The sequence below is a fragment of the Plodia interpunctella genome, chromosome 16 (assembly GCF_027563975.2).
Source record: "Plodia interpunctella isolate USDA-ARS_2022_Savannah chromosome 16, ilPloInte3.2, whole genome shotgun sequence".
Lineage (NCBI taxonomy): Eukaryota > Metazoa > Arthropoda > Insecta > Lepidoptera > Pyralidae > Plodia > Plodia interpunctella.
In genome coordinates this window covers 9,801,576-9,825,718 of record NC_071309.1, presented here as the reverse complement: position 1 = coordinate 9,825,718, position 24,143 = coordinate 9,801,576, and the positions used below count along the sequence as shown (strand labels likewise).

Genomic DNA, 24,143 nt, shown 5'->3' with positions numbered 1-24,143 from the left:
AAGTGTGATTTTATTTTTGTAATTTCTTTAAAAGCATTGTCCTTATCACAATATTTTTTCACCGGTGTTTCTTATAATATTTAGGGGCTTCGAATAGTTATCAAAATAAAAAATTACATCTATCCAGAGACCACCCTATACCTACCTCATGCACAGAGAATTATGGTATGAGAAGACTTTCTGTGCCGACCACAAATAATGGGATAAGGAAAGGCAATCATTAATGAAATTGATGTAAATAAGTAACTTAACAAAAGTATTTTCTAGATGTTTCAAATTCTTTTGAATTTGAAAAGATGATGATGTGCTCAATACACCACTTTTAGCACACCATTATCAGCATTGAACAACGCAAGAGGACTCCTAAACACTTCCAAAAAACATCGACCAGAATCTTCCAGTGTCTTTAGCAATATATATAAATAATCATTTTCATAGTTTCCTATTACGATGATTCGTAATAGGAAACTCGCGAGAAAACATTGCAAAAATAAAAAATATATATTATTTTATAAACCAACATTCACATTACATGTTCTCAATACCAGATCTGATACCAGTAATTGCTGGGCTGTTGCATAATAACTACATGTACACTTGAATTAGGGCGATATCGAGAGTTAATGTCGGCTTGTAAAAAAGCTGGTGTCATTTAAATAAAAACTTTGAAATTGCAATTAATTTCATTACATAGCAGTTGCTTGGACTGTGGACTTGTACGACGTAGACCCTGGACAGAAGCATTCTGTTTTGGAACATTGTCTTTGTGACGGCCAAACTTCGAACATAGTCACAAAATGGACGGACAAAATGATAAAATATATATTTTAGATGTGAGACGATGATCAGACTTGGTTTTACATACAAGCTGGGACAGAGGCAGGGTGAAATCTAAAATAATATAATAGTATTACTTTTATCTCGATGCGGCTAACAGAATACAATCATAGAGCGCTAAAAACTGAATATAAATAATCATGGTTTTGTTCAGAATTTATATAAAAAGGTAAAGTATAATTGCAAATTAATTTATTTAATTGTAGATGAAGATAAAGGGTCGGTGTCAACTCGCGACGCGTGAGTCGAATTAACAATTAACATATTGATACGATCGCCCCCGGCCTGCCGCTGGGCTTGCCACCGCCAGCTACGAAATAAACGCTTTTAATCACATAGATAGAGCAATTAGTGCCTGCGGAAAATATTACTCACTAGTTGTTGCCCGCATCTATGCCCGCGGCAAAATTAATCAGGTACGATTCTTACAAAAAGTTACCCAATTTAGGTTTTTAACTATATAGTTATCATACCAAATTTCATCAAAATTGGCTCAACATCTACTGTTACAAATTTGATATGCGAGTAGAATATAACCTGGAATAACACATAGGGTACAAATACTGTTTATCCCGAAATTCCCACGGAAGCGAAGTCCCTCGGGGCGCAGCTAGTAATATAAATGCGAAAGACAGACGTCTATTTGTTCCGCTTTTACGATTAGACCACTGGACCGATTTTGAATGAGTCCCGTTCATACATAGGCTACATTTTTACCCCAACTGACTATGAAGGTAATGGTATAGGGGTAACTGTTTGTATGTAAATCATGTCTGTTTCGCTTTCACATAGAAATTGCGCGCGCGGGCAAAAGCTAAGTAGTTTATTCTTTATACAACCTGTTTCTATGAATTTTGTAAAAGGCAACTTACGAATAATGATTATAACACCTTTGCCTCGTTCTGACAAGAGCACTTTTCACCAGTAAAGAGGGTTGATATCGTACAGAAAAAAAAGCATTTGGTATTATTAATTTTATAGTAAACTAGCAGCCGTCCCGGCTTCGCTCAGACGAATACATAATGACTATACATCTAAACCATCCTCAGGAATCACATTATATATTCAAATATTGGTTGGTCGTTTTTTAATTTATCGCTAACATACAGACAGACGCGACATAGCGACTTCTTTTTACATGTTATGTAAGAACATCCATGTTAAAGTGAATAGAAGATGGGAACATATCGAATTCCATTCTGCACAAGCGTTGGTCGGAGACTCGGAGTGGAAATTCTTGAACACATGTTATAACAATGTCACACTTGAAATTGAGAAACATCCCTCTTAAAGCAGCCTTACCAGAAAAATGTAGCGAATCCATTTAGTAATAATAATAATCGCATAATAATTTTGTTTACACACCTATATCCTTATCAGGCGCCGCCGTTGACTTTCGCTATCATCTACTTTTTATTCGAATAATTGACATTTATATTATCATAAATAATCCTGGGATTAACCTCAGTGTTTCTAGTTAAGTAATTAATACAGAAGAAAACCATTGATTGATTGAAGAATTGAAGTTATTTTATGGATTAGTAGCTGAGTCCCGCGCTCTCGTGGGATATTCAGGATACATATGAGAAGCGTTGTTACTGAATCATGCCGCATTCGCGGTTATTGATAAAGTTTGGTAAATAAATAAGAGCAGAACAGCTTCGAGGGTTTCGACGATTAACATCTAAGGAAGAAACCGGGACGACAATGAAAATTTATATCTTTTTTAAGTTTTCTGATCTCCAGAGCGTTGTGATAAAAATTAGTGTCGGGCAGGTGCGCCGCTGACCCACATACCGGCGCAGTCGACGCACAAACAAACTTACACCTGTTATCGATCATGTTTATTCAGCGATAACTCGCTAATATCTGAATATTCGATATATCAGATTGTTAGAGTAACTGTCAAATATAGAGTGCGCTCACTGTGTACTTCTCCGTTCTCCGTTCCCCGTTCTAACTATATGTATGCGAAATTTAAGGAAATTAGTTCAGTTGTAATGAAAAAATCAAAAAAGAAATAAAGGAAACACTCATTTTTGAATTTTTAATATCTCAGTTATTAAGATTGGGATATGTTGACTAGAGTAGATGTGCAAAACAAGCAGTAATTTTACTTTTTTGATATACTACGTAATAAATTAAATTAAGATTTACACCCGCCACGTAAGCTCTTAAAGCACTATTCCATAAAGCTAGGTATTCCTATAATTTGCACAGTTATTGAGCACCCCGGAAAATTTCCAAGTTATTTGAAACTATTTAGATTAATGATTGATGCGCGCGCACTACATCAGAACTCTCAAACTGTGGTAACTCTAGTTATATTTCTAAGAAAGTGAATAATATTTGCACAGCGATAGACCACGCCCGCCAGAGTTCGATGTAATTTAATCATTCATGAAAGGTTTATCAATATGGTATTAATATTTTATTAGCTATCTATCACTCACGTAAGTCATGGTACTTACTTTAAATGTAACTAGCGAAAATTATTGCAAACGAGTAATTGCAAATTATTATTTTAGCTTCGACGTCATGGAAAAGTATTGGGTTGGTACAGTCAACAACACATCAATCTATACAAAATCATTGCAAAGAATATTAGTCTAATTTCACATGCTTCAAAAATTCTAATACAGATCATACTAAATAGATTAAAACCAATAGCTGAACAGTGTTTGAGCGCTGATCAATATGTATTCAGGCAAGGTAAAGGAACTCGGGAGGCAATCCTTGCACTCAGGCTAGTGACATCTAGACGAATAGATCTTCGTTTAGATACTTCTATTGGTTTTATTGATCTTGAAAAAGCCTTCGACAATATTGATTGGAAAGAAATGATGTCAACTCTATCTAAAAATGGCTTAGACTATAGAGATAGAAGAATAATATATCAACTTTATAAAAACTAAAAAAACATAATAGAAATAGGAACTGAAACTGATACATCCAAAATTAAAAAAGGAGTGAGGCAATGCTTGCCTCTTTCACCTACAATATTCAACATGTTTGTAGAAAATACAATTACAAAATCTAAACAATCTAGACTAGGCAGAGTAACATTTAATGGGGAAACAGTATATTTTGTTAGATATGCAGACGATATTGCAGCCGTCGCGGAAAATAGTGAACAATTATAAAGAATGCTTAAAAAGATGAATGAAGCATTTCAGGAAATAGGTTTAAAATTAAATACCAAGAAAACTAAAATTATGTATGTAACAAGAAATAGTACTTCAGCACAACAGATAAAACTAGACAACAAGACAATAGACCAAGTTGATAAATTTACATATTTAGGCAGTATTATTAGTAATGACTCCAGGTATACATCAGATACAATAGCTAGAATATATATGGCGAAAAGAACATATAATGATAAACAACATTTATTTGGTTTAAAATTAAAACAGCCTTGAAAAGAAAACATATGTTTGGAGTATTGCGTTGTATGGCTGTGAGGCGTGGACTTTGCTAAAGACGGATCGAATGCGTTTACAAGCTTTTGAAATATGGTGCTGGAGGCGCATGGAGAAAATTAATTGGACAGATAAGAAAACAACTGAAGAAGTACTAGACAAAATCAAAGAAAGAAGAACGTTATTGAAAGCAATAGAGACAAGAAGGGGAAAGATGTTTGGCCACCTTATTGATTGAAGGAAAAATCGAAGCAAGAAGAGGAAAAGGAAAGCCAAGAAGGGCATTCCTAGATGAAATAAAAGAGAAGGCCGAGGTCGTGTCGTATAGGGAGGTGAAATCAATGGCTGAGAACAGAATTAGATGGAGGGTGCTCCGCCGACAAGAACAATGTTGTTAAATTAATTGATGATGATTGGTGTAGAGTTATATGCGGAGTTATATCTTGACATGCGCTTGATTCTAAAAATAAATAAAACAAAGTCGCTTCGCGCTGTCTGACTGTCCCCACATATGTATGTGTAGATCTTTCAACACCACGCAACTGATTTGATGCGGGTTTTTTAAATAGAATGATTCAAGAGGAAATTTCAGGTGTAAATTTATCATAGTGTTACGTCAGCGAAGCCGACGGGCTTCTAGTAACTATTTATATATAAGTTTGGATTAAGTGTACGTGGGTCCAAACGTGGACAATTTGATTTTAGCTTTAATAATTTTAGGCAATTCTTTATAATGTAAAGGTTAAATATAACAAGATGGGTATAAAACAAATATTACAATCTTAAAATAAACCTAAAACAAAAAGTATGTTCTACCACTTAAATAAATGTCCAAATGTCCCGTGGACGCGAAACCAGAACGCTGGCAGCATTGCCAGCAAAGTTTATTCTATGTACAAAAAATTCACCAGCCTCCTTGTCACTGGACACGACAATGAGGCTGGAGAGTCGCTTTCTTCTAGTTTATCCCTATAAACTAGAAGAAAGCGACTCTCCAGCCTTATCTAGAAATATATTTCGAAGTAAATATTACGTAACGATGATATCACTAATTTATGCGTAAACGCCACTTATGCATAAATAAGTCATGAATCATGTTCTCAATCTATAATCTTGTAGAATAAGGAATATTGAATGTTTTTCAAATTTGTTACAAGTATTTCTTAAAGACTAATACTCTCACTCATTAATATTATACATGGAAAATATTGACCGTCGGTAGCTATAGCCATCATTCGTATCAAAATGCATTTTCAGGAGTCAAAGAGATTTAAAGTAGATAAAGCGTGAAGTTCCTATTAAAATGTAGTACACGACTTAGTACATAACAGATAACTTTTATCCCTAAAGTCTCTAGTGGGAAACTAATCAAAATTTCTCCTTCAGCTGTCTCCTGGGTGCACCACGATGACAGCTATTATGAAAACCATTTGTAATTGTTTGTAATTATCGAAGGTTACTGAGATACCATCTGACAGGTATGAATTAACATCGATTTTTCACTGTCGTTAAACAATGGACGGGGTATTACGGGACAATATTACTGTATTTGGTAACGACAATGTCCTTATTATTTCAGACTCCTATAAACATCATAATATTATAGACTTTACGTATACTTTAAGGGATAAACGATGATGCCAAAACTACAATTCTACTACATAAATACTAATTAAACCACGGATTAAACTTCCCTTAGCGGTGTTCCCGACCTGGTGTGCTTTAGAAAGTGACAAATCAAATACAATACAAATAAAATGCAAAATTTCTAAATGTCTTAGGGGCAGAATGTTTTACGTACCGTTACTTTTGTTTATTCAGTTGAGTAATACATATATACAGAAATATTCAGAGAGCACAACATTTAGAGCAAAAATATGATCCATCAGCCATTTGAGGGCACACCAACGAAGCCTTATACGAAGTCGCCAAGAGTAATCTGCCAGTCACCACAGCCAAAATCGGCCAGGGCCATACGGATCCAGACAAAAAATTCTGTATTCTGTAGTTAAATAATAATTTACGGACACCACAACCCGACAATAAAAAATAAAATAAAATACCTGACTTAGATCCATCTCAGTCGTCTTCCGGGGAATCTTCAAAAACACAAATTAGTGGCACGCACTAATCACACAATACGTTCAGTAAGAACCAATCTATATGACTCTTGTCGCAATTTTACTCGTTCATAATTTCTTTCCCATATTATGCAAAAATTGTTATTAGAGATGACGACTTCAAAAATATATCCTACTATTTTAATTGTTCTACTATAAATAAGAAAAATGAATGAAGTTAAAAGAAACAAGTAACAAAGAACACTTTTATTTGACCAAATGACCAAGAACATCAAGTTTTCTTAAAACCATTGAAATTTAAGATTTATATTAAGAAAAAGATACTGTTAAGTACGTTAAAAATAGAACATATAAAAATTTTCTAGTCACGTATAAACAATGATTTGTCACTTTCACTTCCTACCCCCTTTATCAAGTCAAAACAAAAGAATCACGGATAATCCCTTTCTTGTAATCTATTCGATTAAAGATGCGTCTTGTATATTTGTAGATAAAAGTAACGATGATATGCGCACACGCATATAACGCGGACTAAGAAGCGCGAGTCCCGATTATACGTTTTATATGTCAAATACTATCGGAATATAGGTTTCGCAAGATAAAGATATGAAAGTGTGGTTTTTTATTTAATTTTTCCAAGTGACTTGATTGGGGGGATATTCAATGCAATTCTGAAACATTAAAGACTGCAGTAGTTTGGACATTATTCCATTTAAATATATTTGTCCACATACCGGGAAAGAAGAAAGACGAGAAATTAAAATGGGCTTTTTGATTGGGTAGTGTCGTGGTCTTATTTAATGTGAAGATGGATGTGTGGATTTGAAAAGTGGAAAACGAACGAACACGAATAGAGACAGAGAAAGTATGACAATCCATCCAATGGAAAATCATGGGGTGTAAGAATACAGCCGTATTACAATACAGTGTGCCTTCGGGTTTGGTGCTTTGGGCTCATGGTTAGCAAGAGACCAGAGATCAAATGAAGAAAGGGATTTTACGCAATAGTATAGTCCTAAAGCAGAAAGCTACAAGCTAGATCAACGCCAAACAACCAGTAACGCACATGACCAAAGAATGGACAATATTGGGTCAAAAGAAATGAATAATAAATGTAGTGTTGCTAAATTTATTATTCATTGTGTGGCAGGTCTCGAGATAGCGATGTTTGCTCAGATACAGATATCGAGAAAGTTATCGAAAGCAAATATTGGAAAGCGAGCGAACCAGGTCGCTAACATTATCATACCCGTGATACAAAGTATTAATGGGTACTGATGTATATATGTATTGTACACGAGTCTGAGAGCGAAGGAAAACCATAGAAAGTGCCGACTGCTTCTCCACTCACGTAGATTGTTAATAATCTGTGTCAGCAATCAGTCAGTCACAGAAAAGGGCTAATAAACTGGGGATTGCTTCCATAGGCGATGGGGTGCTGCTGTGAACCTGCCACTATTTCCGGGTCCTATCGCCAACCAGCTGTCTAAACGTGGTGGCTTTAGAGGTTCACGACTTTTAACTCTTGTTTACTTCGTAAAGGATAATGACAATAAATATAAATTTTGTAAAATACACATATGTATATATTTCTGTAATTATGACATAAAATTGTCATGAAGAAGGATGAATGATAAGATTTACGGATATGACGATTAACATCAAAATGCTGGTGAATTTTTCTGATGGAAGAACAATTTTCTAATGAGTCTAAAATATAGTTTAGTTATCTAAATAATAAGTTGAAACTTGAAAGGATTTGAAGCAATAAACAAAAGACACAAAGTTATGACTGTAATACCTCTCATTGCCGCGGGGATAAAGGCACATAATATTATCAATGTGTTCACGACGATTATTACGATAATTGTGGTATAATTTAATTAAAGCAAGTACATTTAGGGAGCGGCAGTAACCGATAGCTGTGTTTGCTCAGATTAACGTGTTCATTTATGTAGCCGGGACATTTACCTACACTTGATAAAGTAATACAATCATGATCAAATTTAATTTTATCAATTTATTACGGGTCTGGTAATCTAATGACAATTGTGTACTCCTAGAACAGGAGCTTGCTGAACTCGTGTAAGTATATTGTACAATATCTTTTTCCGTGCTAAGACATTAACTAAATACGAACTAACTAAGATATATAAATAGTTCTTACTTATGAGAACCTGTAGTTGACTGTAAAATGTTTATTTTGTAAGCTAAATTGTTAATTAAGCTGTTAGTCATACAAATTTACAAAATAAAATAAATATTAATTTGAATTTGACTTAATTATATTTGACAAGATCTGTGACGCTTAATCTCTATTTTATGAACCGCATGTAAAAATATTTCCACATCTTTCTAACATGATTTATATTACGTAATCTGACAGTTATAGCGCAATAATTTTGTAAAATTTTAATGTTACATTGCTACGTCTTCACCGGGTACATGTAACTGCACAATATGTTGTAATCCTTATGCTGTACATATGTGCAAATAAATTAATCATGAATTATGTAAAGTGAAGTGAACATAACAATTCGCTAACTAATTGAAAAATACAGTTCCCATGTTTGCATTAATTCTGCACTCGCGCGAACCGAGACCGCTCGACCAATGGCAGCCCACAATTTCGCGCGCGATGACGCCGCAGAAGCGTCCTCGCGTCGTTGGCGCCGCCGTCGTGTCGCGTCCCTGCAACGTGGAGGAAGGTGTGTGAATCGCAGCGTCACGCTGACTAAAACATCCCAAATTGACCGGGCGAGTCAGGCTAGCCCGGGAGCTGGCGGTTTGATTGATGGCTTTTTAACAAGATAACATGTTTTAAAGTAACCTATTTTAACATGTGTTATCTATACATTGCAGTTTCTAGATTAAGAAAAATACAAATGGTTAAAAACTAACCAATAAAATTTTTGTTATAGAGTCAGCAGTTAAAAGTATCATTAAAGAATTCCTTACCTACTTAGTAAATGTAATTTAGCTAGTAATTACTGTTTCTCTGTATCTTTAACTACAGAGTTATTGAAAGTAAATAATACAATCATTAGGTTAGCTATATTTGTAATTACCATAAAATATTGTTTCAATTTATATAATACCCCTGCAGTTTTGTTCTCATGTCAATATCACAGTTCTAGATATCCCTTACATCTTCCCTGATGAATAACTTAACAACTCACAAAATGAAACACCAAAACGTCGTATCAGCTCTCAGACTTAGTGTGACCGTGGGAAGGCATCCTCCGCCGTGAGATTCGGGCCTTGTTAGCGTAATCACCGGGCGGGCGCTGCCGGTGCTGATGGTCGGCGCCGGTGGTGAGCTCACGGAACTGTGGCCGAGGCTCGTGTGAAAAGTGGGATGTTTACCCGACACAGTCTGAGCGTTGGAATGCTCCAAACAAAAATCAATGCTAACCATAAAACTATCTCTTCATATACATTAAAACTTTAGCCCATTTTAATTTGCATTTACAAGGACTAACTTTCCAGAGTAGTTCTGGATCGACTTCGAAAAACATACCGCAACCTGTTTTCGGATGTCCTCTGTAAGGGAGATATTAGGAGCACCCATAACCGGGCAGAGATTTGTCAGGATCGTGCTAAGTAGAAATCCCTAGTCTCCGCCTACACCCCCGGGAAACAGCCGTGATAGTATGTATATGTAACTTTCCAAAACATTTCCAAATCACGGAGCAAGTTCATTTAAAAAAAATAGGTATATGAAAGCGTTTTTTCGTTTTTATTAATAAATAGTAAGTATAGCAAGTAGGTTTTACTAATTGCATTACCTATTCGGAAACTATAAATCAGTAATACTTTTTAATTCTTAAAAAAACGATCGAAAATTCCAACACAATATAGTTTTTAAGAATGACATCTCATCGAAATCCCCATACGCAACATTACAGTCAACTGGGGACACAAATTGCTGACCAAATCTTATTTTCCACCCCTATTCAAACGAAAAGACTTATTTTGTACCCCAATAATATTCATCGATGTTGTAACTGCAATTTTAGAATTTTCCCGCGGCGACGACAAATTTATCGCGCGCGGATAATAAAAACCACTCGTAAAAATATTACAACGCCACGGGAGGGGGAACGGTCTTCGTGAAGGGTGTAGGGGGGAGGATCCCGCGAGAAATAACACACTTTGTCTTGAGGATAGCGTCCAATCGCGGGCACGTTAATGTGGGAAATTCATAGTATCGGACGTGGCGGTATGGTTTGAAAACTGTAGGTGAGGTCACTACAAGCGTAGAATCATAAGAATGAGGAGACATCTATAGAAACAAATATGATCACTCTACAGAACACACCTCTTTATTTGTGGATTGAAAACTTATTTAATCCGAATAGGATATTAAGTATTGTGTAAAAAGTGAGAGAAGTGGTAAACAAGAAATTATGAATAAATATTCAATATTGGCATACATAGACCATATGCTGGTTAGACAGATAGGAATACCATCTATAAAAAGATTAAAAAGAAAAGGACTATCAAAAATACAAAAAGAGGGCGAGCAATCGAATGAAAGATAGCCAGCTATTCCCATCGCATTGGAATGATTAACAAAATAGGAATAATTTCAACAAGTATAACACCTCAAAACCTTCGTAGCTCGTGGTCCAAGTTATATTGTTAGCTAAATCTGGGATCTATCGTGTATCGGCGCGACCACGCTCAACGGCCGTGTATATCTTGTTTAGTGTGATTGCGCCGCCACCGCTGCTCGTAATGAGGACATTTACCTAAGCTCGAATCAAACTAGCTATGGATGGAGAAAACGAATCGGTAGAAATACTTACAAGACATCAGCGGTCAGCGGTGAAAATATAAATAAACATAACAAGCCCCACATTATACTAACATTGAAACTAGTCTCACGTTTGGACATAGGGGATATACCTATTACTAAAAAGGATGAGAGGTATTTTAGGGCCAATTTAAATGTTAACTATATGTTTGTAATTTTTTATATATTATATGATATAAATAGCATCATACCCCAAAGTTAATAATTAAAAGATTAAACTGAATTAACTCCCAAATATTATTTATAAATTAAAACGTTACGATAATAATTTTATACAAGTTGAATGAACATTATAAATTTATTCTCAGTTTCGTATTGTATTAGTTTTAGCCCGCATCTACAAACTAAATCGTACAAACTAGATTACTGAACTAGATCAGAGATGCAACGCTAGTATTACCGTATTTTGATGCTGAATAATTACCAAAATGGCTGCTAGGAGGTGATATCATTTCTGTTGTCGTACTTCAGAATTCTCTTTTTCCATTTTACATCCTGTAACATTATTACAAAAATAAAATTAATAAGACAGAAAAAATATATAGGGTGGATAGCTTTGCCAAAAATACTTATTCAAGAAATGTGTGTTAATTCAACCTTTTATACATACAGAAATAGTATATTTATTTATCGGCCATTTAATAAAACTAAGGAATAACAAAAAGCACAAAATAAACAATACAATAAATACTTGCCGCGTTACAAACCATTCCATGCAAATGCAGCAATAAAAACACACAAAAAATAAGAAACACAAACTAAACACATAAAAATTCACACATAAGCATAAAATTAACTAGTTAGTACGTATATCGTATGGAGGTAGTAATAGTTTCGCTGGCGGATACTGGGGCGATTCACGGAAGAATACAATAATGTGATTAATCACAAGTTATTATAAATAAGAAAGGTATGCGTGTGTGAATGCATTAGGTGCAATATCGTAGCAGGTCTACGACCGCTACGCGCTCGGGCGCTTTGGGCTCTGATCTCCACGTGCATGCGCTGGAGACGTTTTCAAATCTATGTGAACGAAGTGTCTTTGTGTGCGTATAGTAAAATGAGAAATCTTTGATTATTCTATATCGACATACAATAAACATGCGGTTCGTGCGCAATCCGCGTCCGGATTGTAAATCATCGGCCACCCTGATAGACGATGATTATGCGGCACACACAAATTAGGTAGTCGTTAGTCCAGCCAATGACCACACAAGTCTATGACCCGTCACTCGAAGACGGCGGCCGCTTCTGGACTTTACGAGCAATATTTACGGCCCCGCCGGACACTTTCGTTTTTTACGATAAACATAAAGCCGGTGGAAGATTTACGCGAAATATATTCCGGCTAATGCTGATTGCGCCCGTTGCGATAATGTTATTGGCTTCGCTTCATAATAGAATATCACGGGAGTGCTTACGAGGATTTGAATTTGTTACGTAGATTTTGTTTTTTGGTTTATTTATAATCATGATAGGTTTTTCGTTTAAAGCCCTTCCTACGATGATTTTTCGATGCGATTGTCGTCTTATCGTCATCAGATTGGCTTTATTTCTAAATAAGAAATAAGAAAATGTCTGAACGGGGTCATTTCAGACATATCCTTATTTCTTCATACAAATACATTGAAACATTATAACTGCATGGAGGTGTGTGAATTGTATGTCGCGGGAGACAGCGGTCCGGGGTGACCCCCCCCCACCCACCGGTGGGGGGCGGCCATTCGTCAGCTCTCTGCAGAAATGTTTTCATTTTTATTTCATAAATAAAGCGAGGAATGCCGGCCTAGTAATGAGGGACGTGTAACGGGCAGCATTTTGAGTTTAGGGTTCAGTGAAGGAACTTTATTATGATATATATTACTAACTGGAACCTTGGGTTCTACACATGGAAATTTTATGAAATCAAAATAAAATATTAATGGCGTGCTCTTGTGTAGGAAGCCAGAACTCATTTCAACATCAAGTTCCACTGCATAAATATAACTACCATCTCAGCGTTGTCCTGGTTTCTTCCTCAACCGTTGAGCGTCGGTGCCCAGACCAGATCACGCTTTCCTACTTTGTGAATTCTACTACATAAATGTATCTCTCAAACTATAGTTCTTTTTGGCAAAAAGTTATTATTCAATTTTATACAGAATGAAAACACCCCCTTTGGGTATGAAAATTGTGTTAACACGTTGCGAACTTTATTCAAAGCTGCGGGAGAGCTTTCGATTACGTTGTAAACAACTTGCGACATTCCAGCAATGGTTTAAAATTGGGTTCTTAAAGCTAAGGGCGGAGGGTCGCTCGGAGGGCTGTGTGCGTAGAGTAGCAATGAAGTAGAGCACGCTTGAGCATATACTCTCAATGCAATTATAAAATATTAAACATATTTTAATAAAACAAAATTCGCGCAAGTTTTTCATTTTGTATATTTTTATTTTGTGAAGATTTATTTGCCCGAGCATTATGCTCGAGCAAATAAATCTAAAAGAATATTAAATATTCTCAATTTATGCACAAAAGCCGCAATAGGAAATAACAGACAAGCATAAGGAACCACAATGTCAATTTGAACCTCGATAGTAAATATTGATTCTAATTGGCACTTGCTCTATAAAGTCACTCTGTACTACTCTACTATGTACGAGCGCCCTACATATTGCAAACATATTCGCCGCTTGAAATTTATTGTAAATCGCGCCAGGGGGTGAGGGATTTGAATCCTGGCCTCGAGGGGGGCGGGGGAGGTCCCCTCGTGTCAATAAAGCGGATGGAGTTTGGAAATTCGCTACATTCGCCCTGTTTGTGTTTGCTGCCTCGACTTTTTTCTGTTCTTGCGAAAAAGTCGACCCGGCCCCACTGCAGAGGAGCGCAATGTGCGGAGGATCTACATACTCAGCCTGGATCGATCTCTTTACCGACTCTACCAAGACTCTCGACAACGAAATAAATAAACGTGTGTGTACTACTAATCTAAGTCGCCACGTTATTTGAGAATTGCCTCTACCTCTAAGTTAAAAAATCTAAAAGTATTTAAGTATAGTTTTTAATTTATATAATACTATACCTTTTGATTTGTTATGTAATGACATCACAACATAACATATCATTTAAACATTAAAAAATTAAAATCATCAGCTGTGCGAGTTAAAGATAAATCTTTATATCTGTAATAAATAAACTTGAATTTGTCTTTACACATTGTTTACTCTGTACTGTCCCTCCGATTTTATTTACCTAGGGTTTTCCATTCCGTATTTGTATGAGTTGTGACTAGATTGTCGCTAGAGCGAATATTTATCAGGGTTGAAGTCTGCGTTCTATTTTAGAAGCTATTTCTGTCAAACCAATTCAAATCTTTAATCAATACTATATCGGTGATACATTTCAGCGGTGAAGAAAAATACTTTTTTTTCTATATGGAATAAGATATTAGGGTACCTATATATAAGAAGCGTTATTCTTAGCCAGTGAGAATGAAAGGCAAAAGTTTTCAATTTTTTTCTATCAATAAGCTGAATTGTATACAATTTGTACTCCTAGAGTATATTCCGGGCGTTTGCTTTTCATCTAGCAGCGACGTCGGGCTCATTGTGTCACAAATTGAATTCGATCTCAAATCAAATGTTGTCGCGGGCAATGAGCTCGCGGCTGACATTATCAAAAAATTGATCATTCCCCGTCACGGCCGCTGTAATGGGACGGCTTCATATCGGCCCACAGTAAATAGTAGTACTTGTATTTGAACTAACTACAGGACGCGGTTACATTCGGTTACGTTCGCATTTGAAACAATACATAAATGTAGCCCATCCAATTATTCTTGTAATCTATAATGTGACTGTTTACTTTATGTTCCTGAGTTGGAGTGTCGACCGCTACTCTCAAGTAGATCACAATTAGCGCTATTTCTCCCCCACGAGAAAAACGAGGGTTCACAAACGTCAAACGTCCTTTGTAATAGAACAAAGGCATAGAAATTCAATTTAAACATATGAAATCGTTCGACGGAATATCAGAGAAGGACAAACGATATTTATTTAGTATTATTTGATTGTGGTGATGGATTTTCTTCTTTTCGAGTGTTATTCGACGTATTATATGCCATTCTTACGACTATAGAGCTACAAATACTAGTATTCAGCTGGTTGGCCAGTTTCCTTTTAAAATATTTATTTCGCTGGAAACCCTGTTTTTTTTTTAATTTAATTATGAAATCTAAGAGTAGGTTACGCACCAAGAGATCAAAGAATAGGCACCGTAGGCTTCAAATTATTGATCGATACTAATTTCACGAATGTTGTGACGAGAAATACCTCAGAGAAGAATAGCCTTGAAAGAGTAGCCAGCAATATTTTGAAAAGAGTTGAAATAATTGTGTATACGAGTATATCATGCTAAGTTGAATAAAGAATTTTGTTTTCTTAGTTATAGATGGATCTAGCGTCACCTCAATGGTATCTTCCACAGACGACGCCGCTAATTCCTGACCGATGTGTCGCGCGAGCGCACGATTATAGCAGTTTAATTTCGCCGGCGCGCGCGGAAAGATTTTTCAATTACCAACTTTGTGCCTTCAGCTCCAATCTCAGCGCACAGAGTAGTATAAGTCTACAGACCTAACGAATTAAGTTTCAAAAAAATATTTAAAAAGGCAAATGAAAAAATAACTTCGGAATCGACCCTGGGTTCACCATTAGGTAATGCTTGCTTAAGGTGCGTGTATATCATTAATATTCGTACCTTAGAAAGATAGACCCTAAAATTCATAAACTGCAAACAGAACAAGCGCTAATAAAAAATATGAAATAAATAAAGTTGAACAAACAGTCGATAACGCGATCAGCGTGGCCACAGACTGGTCGGGTATCGTCGAAGTAGCCATTCCGACTCGACAAAACGAAGAATAAAGTTGAAGAGTTTACTATTATGTGTGACATTCAAATTAACAAACTGGGAAAAGCTATCTAGTATCCCAAAATACAGGAATGAGAACGAGGAGTTCAGCTTTCGTGAAATAGTTTCTGAAAAATCGTGTTTACTCTATACCGCCTTTCCTTACGTACTCTGTGGCCTGTGGAATTCTTAATATCAGCGCTAACTACGGCCGTATAATATTGGCTACTGGTAGCCGGGCGGAATGCCCTCCCCCCGCGTCTGTCTCGCCCCGCGTCTGTCCTGCGAAGCAGAGCATAAGGCCGGAGATACATGTTACGTAGTCCGTTGAAGGATTTAGGTGTAAAGTTATGCAGACAGAAGTAATGCTGGAACTCGTAAAGATTATTTTTACATTGGAGAGGTTGTAAACTATCAGGAATCTCCCGATTTTAGAGAGGACGTTAGTCATCCATTTCACATTCACATTTGTCTGCCCTCTCAGCCTTTGATTGTAATTCGACTAAGGCTACAAACCAAAGCATACATATAATTTTATAGTATTAAACATTCAGAAATTAGGTCTTATGTATCTCTTATCTCTAAGGCGAATCATAATTCAGGATACTTCTTGAATTTTCAGTGACATGTCTTAAGCTTCCCCCACAGACTTCTTTATTTGGCCTTAGCCTAACATTCACACAGGAAATACTCGAGAGTGCAACACAATGGGTCATAACATCTATCTGTGCCCGTCAGTGTGTCATCAGCCTAACGGGACACAGTCTAAATGCTACTTTTAAATTGGATTCCTGTGACGCGCGTCTTGTACTTTTCAGAGACGCTACAGCCTTCAGGGCAGAGCTTTACTGGTTTGGTCCGAGTAATTAGAAAATGGATTCGAATTATAGTAATACCAGCTGTGGCCCGTGGCCCCCGCGTTGAAAGTAGTAAATGTTGTTTTCCACCGTTCCAACTATCTCCACACCATAATCACCTCAATCCAAAGGTCCGTTTTGATTTGAAACAAGGACATATAAACACACTTACATATTTATAATATAAAGTATAGAATTATGGATTTAAGATAACAAGTTGCTAAGCATAATTTATGTCACGATATATTTCCTATGGGTAAAGCAATAAAAATGTTTCATACTGTTAGCGTTACCAAAAAATTGATAGCGAATTGTATGAAAACTAATTGGGCTTTGTGGGAAATCTTGTCCCCGAAATGTTTCTGAGTAAAAGTTGTTAGCAAATAAAAATTAATACATAAGTTACGCTATCTTATTAAGTTCCAAAAAATAACAAAACTGATCACAGCCAGGTGAATTCCTAGTCATTCAACAAATTGATTGCTTTAGGTGTGCTATGAAAAACACAGATCTGGGACACAGTCGTGCATATCAGCTAGGCCATCAGAAAAATATGAATTAAACATAAATTGCAGTAAAATGTCTTTAAAACCTCATTTCGATCCTATATTGAATCAGCGTTAACCGGCTAATAAAGCTCGTCTAATAAAGAGCGGGCGGGGCGGGGAGCGGGGCGGACCGCTGTAAAATGCACTTGAAATTATTAAGCCGAGGAGGTTTATGGGCGGCGGGCCCTATCGTTAAACATTGCTTGACAGTGTACAATGTAATGTTCTATGTGACATTTCTTTCATAGCTGTCAGATTCACAGTATTTAATTCAAACATATTTTTTTTAGAAACGTATACTTTATGCACGATTTCTTAGCAGTTTGTATGAAATTAAGCAGCAGTCTTCTAGCACGTCAATAAAAATTATCTTTTTTGTGAATTAAAAACTGCACATCAGATTCAGAGTCAGTAAAATTGTCTGTCTTTTATATGTGTAGTTATTTCAATTGTTATTCCAAATGTTGGTATTATAAATTTGACGACCTCGGTGGCGCAGTGGTAAAGTTCTTGCCACTGAACCGAGAGGTCCCGGGTTCGATCCCCGGTCCGGTCATGATGGAAAATGATCTTTTTCTGATTGGCCCGGGTCTTGGATGTTTATCTATATGTATTTGTTATAAAATATAGTATCGTTGAGTTAGTATCCACAAACACAAGTCTCGAACTTACTTTGGAGCTATCTCAATCTGTGTAATTTGTCCCAATATATTTAATTTGTATATTTCATATTTAGTTGGTAATTACTTTACGACAATATGCCCCGATCTTATTTACTAACTAAATTTAAGCGGGATGCCATAACGTACAACAAATATAACATAAATAAAAACTCATCACATCACATCGATAACATTATTGCACCTTGGATCCAAGTAAAATGCATAAAATATGGTGCAATATAAACACATTTCTGTGTGCACTCCACCAGTGGAAATACATTTATTATGCATGCGAATACTTACGTTCGCACCCCACGTCCATAAAATATAACCGAGAAGTATAGAATTGGTAGGAGTTCAATTCCGACCAGTTACAAAATAAAACTTTAATGCAACGCCGAGTCTTAATACAACAGATATTATCTGCCCATCAAAATACATATCAACGACTTGAATGTATAATTGAATCACGTTGTATCTTAAAATGATGGGTAAATAGTTTATAGATAACGTTTTATTTTAGTCATACTATGTAATACATAATTACTCGTAATATTATATTTCGTGAAAAGTGCTACAGAGTGCTACGCTCGTAGCTGCGTCGTAGCCGATACAATTAGACGTAGCGACACCAGTCGAACAGTTGCCGTAGGTCCGGGCTACGAGATTTTGCACTCACTGCGAGTTCTACGAATTGTTGCTCATTCATTTATTTATTTATTTTACAGTAAATCAGCCTATACAAATAGATACATCTTATAGTGTAAAGGTATAATACTTTTTGTATAATACTTTTGTGAAAGTATATTACTTGAGAATTAATACAAACATTATTTCATTAGCAAATCTCTCCGCGTCTTAATATACGCGCTATGAGTCATGTACGTATCCTTTGAGAATCTCCCCTCCACATAATGAGACGTCATCAGCTTATGCAAATACTAATGTATGCAGCGCGCGTGCGAGGGTGCAGTATTGATCGCGCAAATGACAGGGGTTAGTGATTGGTTTGCAACTTTGCTACATTCTGGTTAGCCGACAGCGAGAGTCGCGAGGGAAGTCATGTTTTGTCCGGTTTTAGTTTCAAATTATTTTATTTATAAGGAGGAAACAGTATATTTTGACTACCTCTATATTACCCATTTATTGTTACTTTTTAAAATAAGCGTGAAATTCATTAATTACCTCTTATAAGAGTTCATTACATGGAATAAATTTTAGTAATTAAGGAAAAAGAAGTTGAACTTAATTATCCTACCTTATTTAAAAAATATAGAGCACGAACAAACCATCGGTAGGTATTTTAAACATTAGTTTCGGTAAATTAATATCTGTAATCTTTTCAGACTAATATATATATTATATATTAGTCTGAAAGTCTGATAGGTTGTTGATTTGGAAGAATAAGTAAGAGACCCTTGCACAACAGTAAAATCAAAATAATTTAAACACTGGACGGACACTCTCTAACCTGATCGATTTCCCTTAGTTTTCCTTAGCCGTTAAGCGTCGGAGTCAAGGTCCGTTGGTTAACTACAGGATTCTGTAGAAAATAGCTACACTAAAGTTAGGGGGAAGTAATAATTAGGCTTGCGGATTAGCCCGGCGCAAATTAACTTGAAAGTCGATGGCTCGAGCTCCGCTTTACAAGACAATCGCCGACGTAATCAAGCTCGCAGCCAATTTCAATTAATGAACCAGGTATTTGGGGAACGTAAAGTTGGATTCACAACGGTGCAGAGTCTTAGCGGCCAGGAACTGACACCATATCAGGGCTTGCGCATTTTATTACTGGTACTAATATTACAATATATGAAGAAATTAGTAGAGGATTTTGCCAAGCAGTGGGATACAATAAAATAAGGTTGACTGTAATAGAACGTTTTTAGCATTAAGTGCACCTTTTGTACCTAAAGTCTAACCTATCTTGGTAAATAAAGATTGAATAAATAACGAAAACGAGCTAGGAAAAATATATTATAACTTGAAAGTCAGATCACAGAGACATGGACACGCTATAACAAGAGGACGGCACGGTGGAATGGTTACTGACATCATTTGCGGAGATAGTTTGAATTGTAAAATCTTCGAGGTTGGTCCATCTATACGTTACGGATTTGGTGGAAATCTCCGGATGAAAAATTACATACATTCATTCATCATAACAACCTTTACTATATTCACTATACTATTTCACAATAGAAAAAAATCACATTGTCGTCCTATGTTCAATGTTTTTGCGAGATGTTTCGATGGCATGTAAAGGTATGTAATATGTAATGGATAAATCAATACGTGACCAAAGAGAAGAACTCCTGTTTGCCTGCTTTAATAGTACAAAAAAACTCAAATAGTGAATTTAATTATTTTCCAAGCACACATCTTTGTGCGTTGTTCTACATGTTTGCGTGAAGGTGTCACAACCGACACGAAAATACTCAAATCTCCTCACATCACATCACATAAGCTCATCAACCCGAGCAGTGTGCACTGATCTTTACGCCGGCGATGGAAGCGAGGCGCGCACTTTATTGCATCGTTCCGCGGGACGGATAAAATTGCAACCTTCGATTTACTGTTATGGGAATTGAATATGTGCTCAAAACTGCACGCTATAAGTATACATTTTAGTCGTGTTGATTTGTTTGTGTTAAATGTCAATATATTATTATTTGTCAATGAATATTAATTGGTTGAGCAAAAATATAGGGTTTGTCAATAAATAGGCTAGAAGCTTAAAAAATAGAAAGTTAGGATTCTAATATCGCCGCAATTCAATATATTCATTCTAAATTTTTTTATATAGCATAAAATTATAACATGTGTTTATAATGAGTTCCAGTGCTAAATGTAATTGTACAACAGAGTAATTGTTCAGCGTCGGTAAATTATTCGTTGATACAATGTAAGTAAATCAAGAACCAAGCAAATTATTCGTACGAGAATAAAGCAAATAGTACGACGGCAACAATTTCGCAAACGGTGTACAATGAGTTGTGTCGCGAGGGGTTGCGGGGGTGGGAGGGGGAGGGGACTGCAGCCCGTCGCCATGGCAACCGCCCCCGCCTAATCAATTGCAGAAATATGTACGAGCCATTACCAACACAACTTGATCTTCACCGCCCTCCCAGGCGACACTAAAATTAGGTGAGTGAGGATGAATAAAATGGAACATGAAGGGTCTAGTTTAAATTGCGAGTTTATATGGAGGCGACATTACACACACTTGGGCGAGTGAAGGAAAGATGTATAGACGCGCGCATCGGCGCAGGCTGGGACTACTATCCAGTTTCAAGGTGATTTTTATAACATTATGACTTAAACCTTTGCGCGAAAACAGTGAACCATTATTTTTATTGAATGAAAGCTAAACTCTGACACAAGTTTCGATTTAATATACTTTGAAAATTGTAGTAACATCAATTTCGACGTCAGCACGATAAGAATATTTAAAAATGTTTATCCTAGATAAATCTAAAAACGTTGTTTTGCACACGCCTTAAAATTTCGTTAATAATTTAAGACTTACGAATATTAAAATTAAATTATTAAAAATAATAGTAATACCTATAAATTGTAGCACACTAAACAATAAGAAGCTGAAAAATTAACATAAAATATATGCATGCCAAAGCAAGCAACAGACCAAATATAAATGACTCACCTTAAGAAATTATCGTCGAAGCCGGCGCTCGAGATATTGTCGTAGCGTCGTCGTAGCATGCGCGTAGACGCGTGCGCAGCTACGGCGTAGCACGACATCAGTCCTGAAAAGTTTATAGAATTCTCCATAAAAAAAATACTCTAAAAATCTTTTGAAAAAAGAACAAATATTTAATCAGTCAAAAATATTAAATTATATATTGAATTAATATAAGGAGTAATATGATACCTGTGTGTGTTATTTTCCATCATATCGACATTTTATAACATGTTGCATAGCATTTGTAGAAAAAATGCAGCTCGCCTGGAAACAAATATAAAATATCAAAAATGTTGTGCACCTTTGGAAAACAATTGCTTTTAATTTCATATCCATAATCTACCTGGTATTGCTAAATTTTAACCTTTCTCATGCAGTCCGTGGTCACCTGGGTATCATGATGAAGATGTCAAGAATTTTCGTTGAATCTTTACCATTATTAAGAATGCTCTTGCATTTCCTTTGATATAATATTCCATATTCTGAAACAAAAAAAATAATTTAATAAATTCTTAAATATATTATTATATATAGAGTTTTTTATGTTCTTGTATAAAGAAGATTAAGAAAATACTATTTTGTTTCATGTGTACATAATTTATAATTAAATAAGAGGTTTAAAAGTCACAAATATTGCTGATTTAACTACAAACTACCTTTGTATTATTGCATAAGTATTTGGGAGGCCTTAGCCCAGGAGTGGGACATATCAACAGGTTAAAAAAAAACAACAAAATACCCTATGATTGTCTTCATTTTAAGAAGTACCCACATGGAGTATAATATTTATTATATCCTCTGTTCGAAATGTCCTCTGTCCTAATTTACTTCGTTATTTATATAAACCACCAAATCAAATACAATCATATTACTACAGAGTGATTTTTACATTTGCTAGATAGAATTCATCCTCTTTTATGCACTTCGCCACATACTAAATAATATACTTGCATGAAATTATATTTTTGAACCACAGAAGTTAACATCTCAGTTGGACCATAAAACAAACTATTTACATAGTCATAAGTGCACACGACAGCAAGGGTGGTAGCCAGTGTGAGGGATGCAAGGGGAAGGTAAAGGAGGTAAAGGGGAGGTAGGGAGGTAGTATAATATGCTGCACTCGCCGATATTTCTCATATTACGCTGGCTATTAATTGATAATGCGCCCCGCGCACGCCGCACAGAGGAGATTTTACATGTAGATAACACTCAAAAGTGTAATTTTCTTTCTCACTTAAAGTATAGTATGGATAGCTAAATAGTATTCAAATATACAAACAAAGAAACCAGTTTGGAAGGTCGATTCAAAACTAGGTCCAGTACAGACATCGTAAAACTCACGTTTATTCAAGATTTTTCTTCTCCTTTTTAACAAAATAGGGCTGTACAGTAAACGGCAGGGCTTCGAACCAATTTCCAATCTTTACTTCAATTTTTTTCAAAGACAAAGATTATTTATTTACATGAGTTTACATTTTTTTTAAATGTGGTGTTAAAAGAAAACCTTAATCCTACATGTTTCGCGGTCCACAGGTATGCTAATTTAAATGCAACACAAGCTTCTCATCAATAGCCGATACTAACTAATTGGTAAATTGAACTGAACATAGGTATTTGAGTTTGGCTCTAAATTTGCTTTGCAGATTTTTTGTCCAGTAGAAAGTGAAGCTTGGTCTCCGCAAGCATTTCCCCCGAGCTCACGCTCGCCAATATCGTATCTCCACCTGCTGCTGAAGGCTAAGATTAACATCGCCATTAATCGTTTGTTTAATCTGAACGCAGTCGGCCGACAAATTAATAGCGTTCGCTAATTATATTGCTTATTTTTAATATACTATATGGCCAGTTTGTGTGTGAAGTTAGCAGAAATCACTCACTGGTAAATGTTATATTGTTTGTGAATCAAACTATTACTAACATAGTTTTTCTTTCGTGGTTTTTGCTTCCGTAAATAATTATTAAAAAAAGCTTTTCAAGATTTATACGATATTATTTGAGTAACTCTTTTTAATTTATAAGGATCTTTATTTATCCTATTTCGATTAATTTTAAACATATACAGAGAAGTCATAACCAGGAAGGGCTTTTTTTATTCTATATTTATCATTGCAACCGACACTATAGACGCACCAAACATAACATACTCGTATGCGTATGATTGATATTCATAACATTATTTTGATATCAGCGACAATCGTAAAACGAAAGAGCCGCATAAAAATCTCCATATTGAACCTCTCAATCTGACATCGTACTTATCGCATCATCGCCATCCTCTTTCTCGGATTACTAAAACATCTGTCCCGGAAAATTCACTCTCGAGT

At 35.9% G+C, this 24,143-nt stretch overlaps 1 protein-coding gene across 5 annotated transcripts in view; it reads right to left on the bottom strand.

The window, feature by feature from the left end:
• Positions 1–24,143, bottom strand: part of LOC128676565 (POU domain, class 2, transcription factor 3L-like) — a 184,928-nt gene that overhangs the window by 132,961 nt on the left and 27,824 nt on the right. For 3 of the 5 annotated variants that reach the window (XM_064436475.1, XM_064436477.1, XM_064436476.1), the window contains 4 exons: positions 22,160–22,298; positions 22,006–22,080; positions 21,778–21,880; positions 6,323–9,031 (listed from right to left, as the gene is read on the bottom strand). In XM_064436475.1, coding sequence (XP_064292545.1) covers positions 6,323–6,337 — 15 coding nt within the window. In that variant the 5' untranslated portion in view covers positions 6,338–9,031; positions 21,778–21,880; positions 22,006–22,080; positions 22,160–22,298. Of the gene's footprint in view, positions 1–6,322; positions 9,032–11,583; positions 11,599–21,777; positions 21,881–22,005; positions 22,081–22,159; positions 22,299–24,143 lie in introns of those variants that run through there. The other 2 variants (XM_064436478.1, XM_053756740.2) reach the window with 2 other exon arrangements.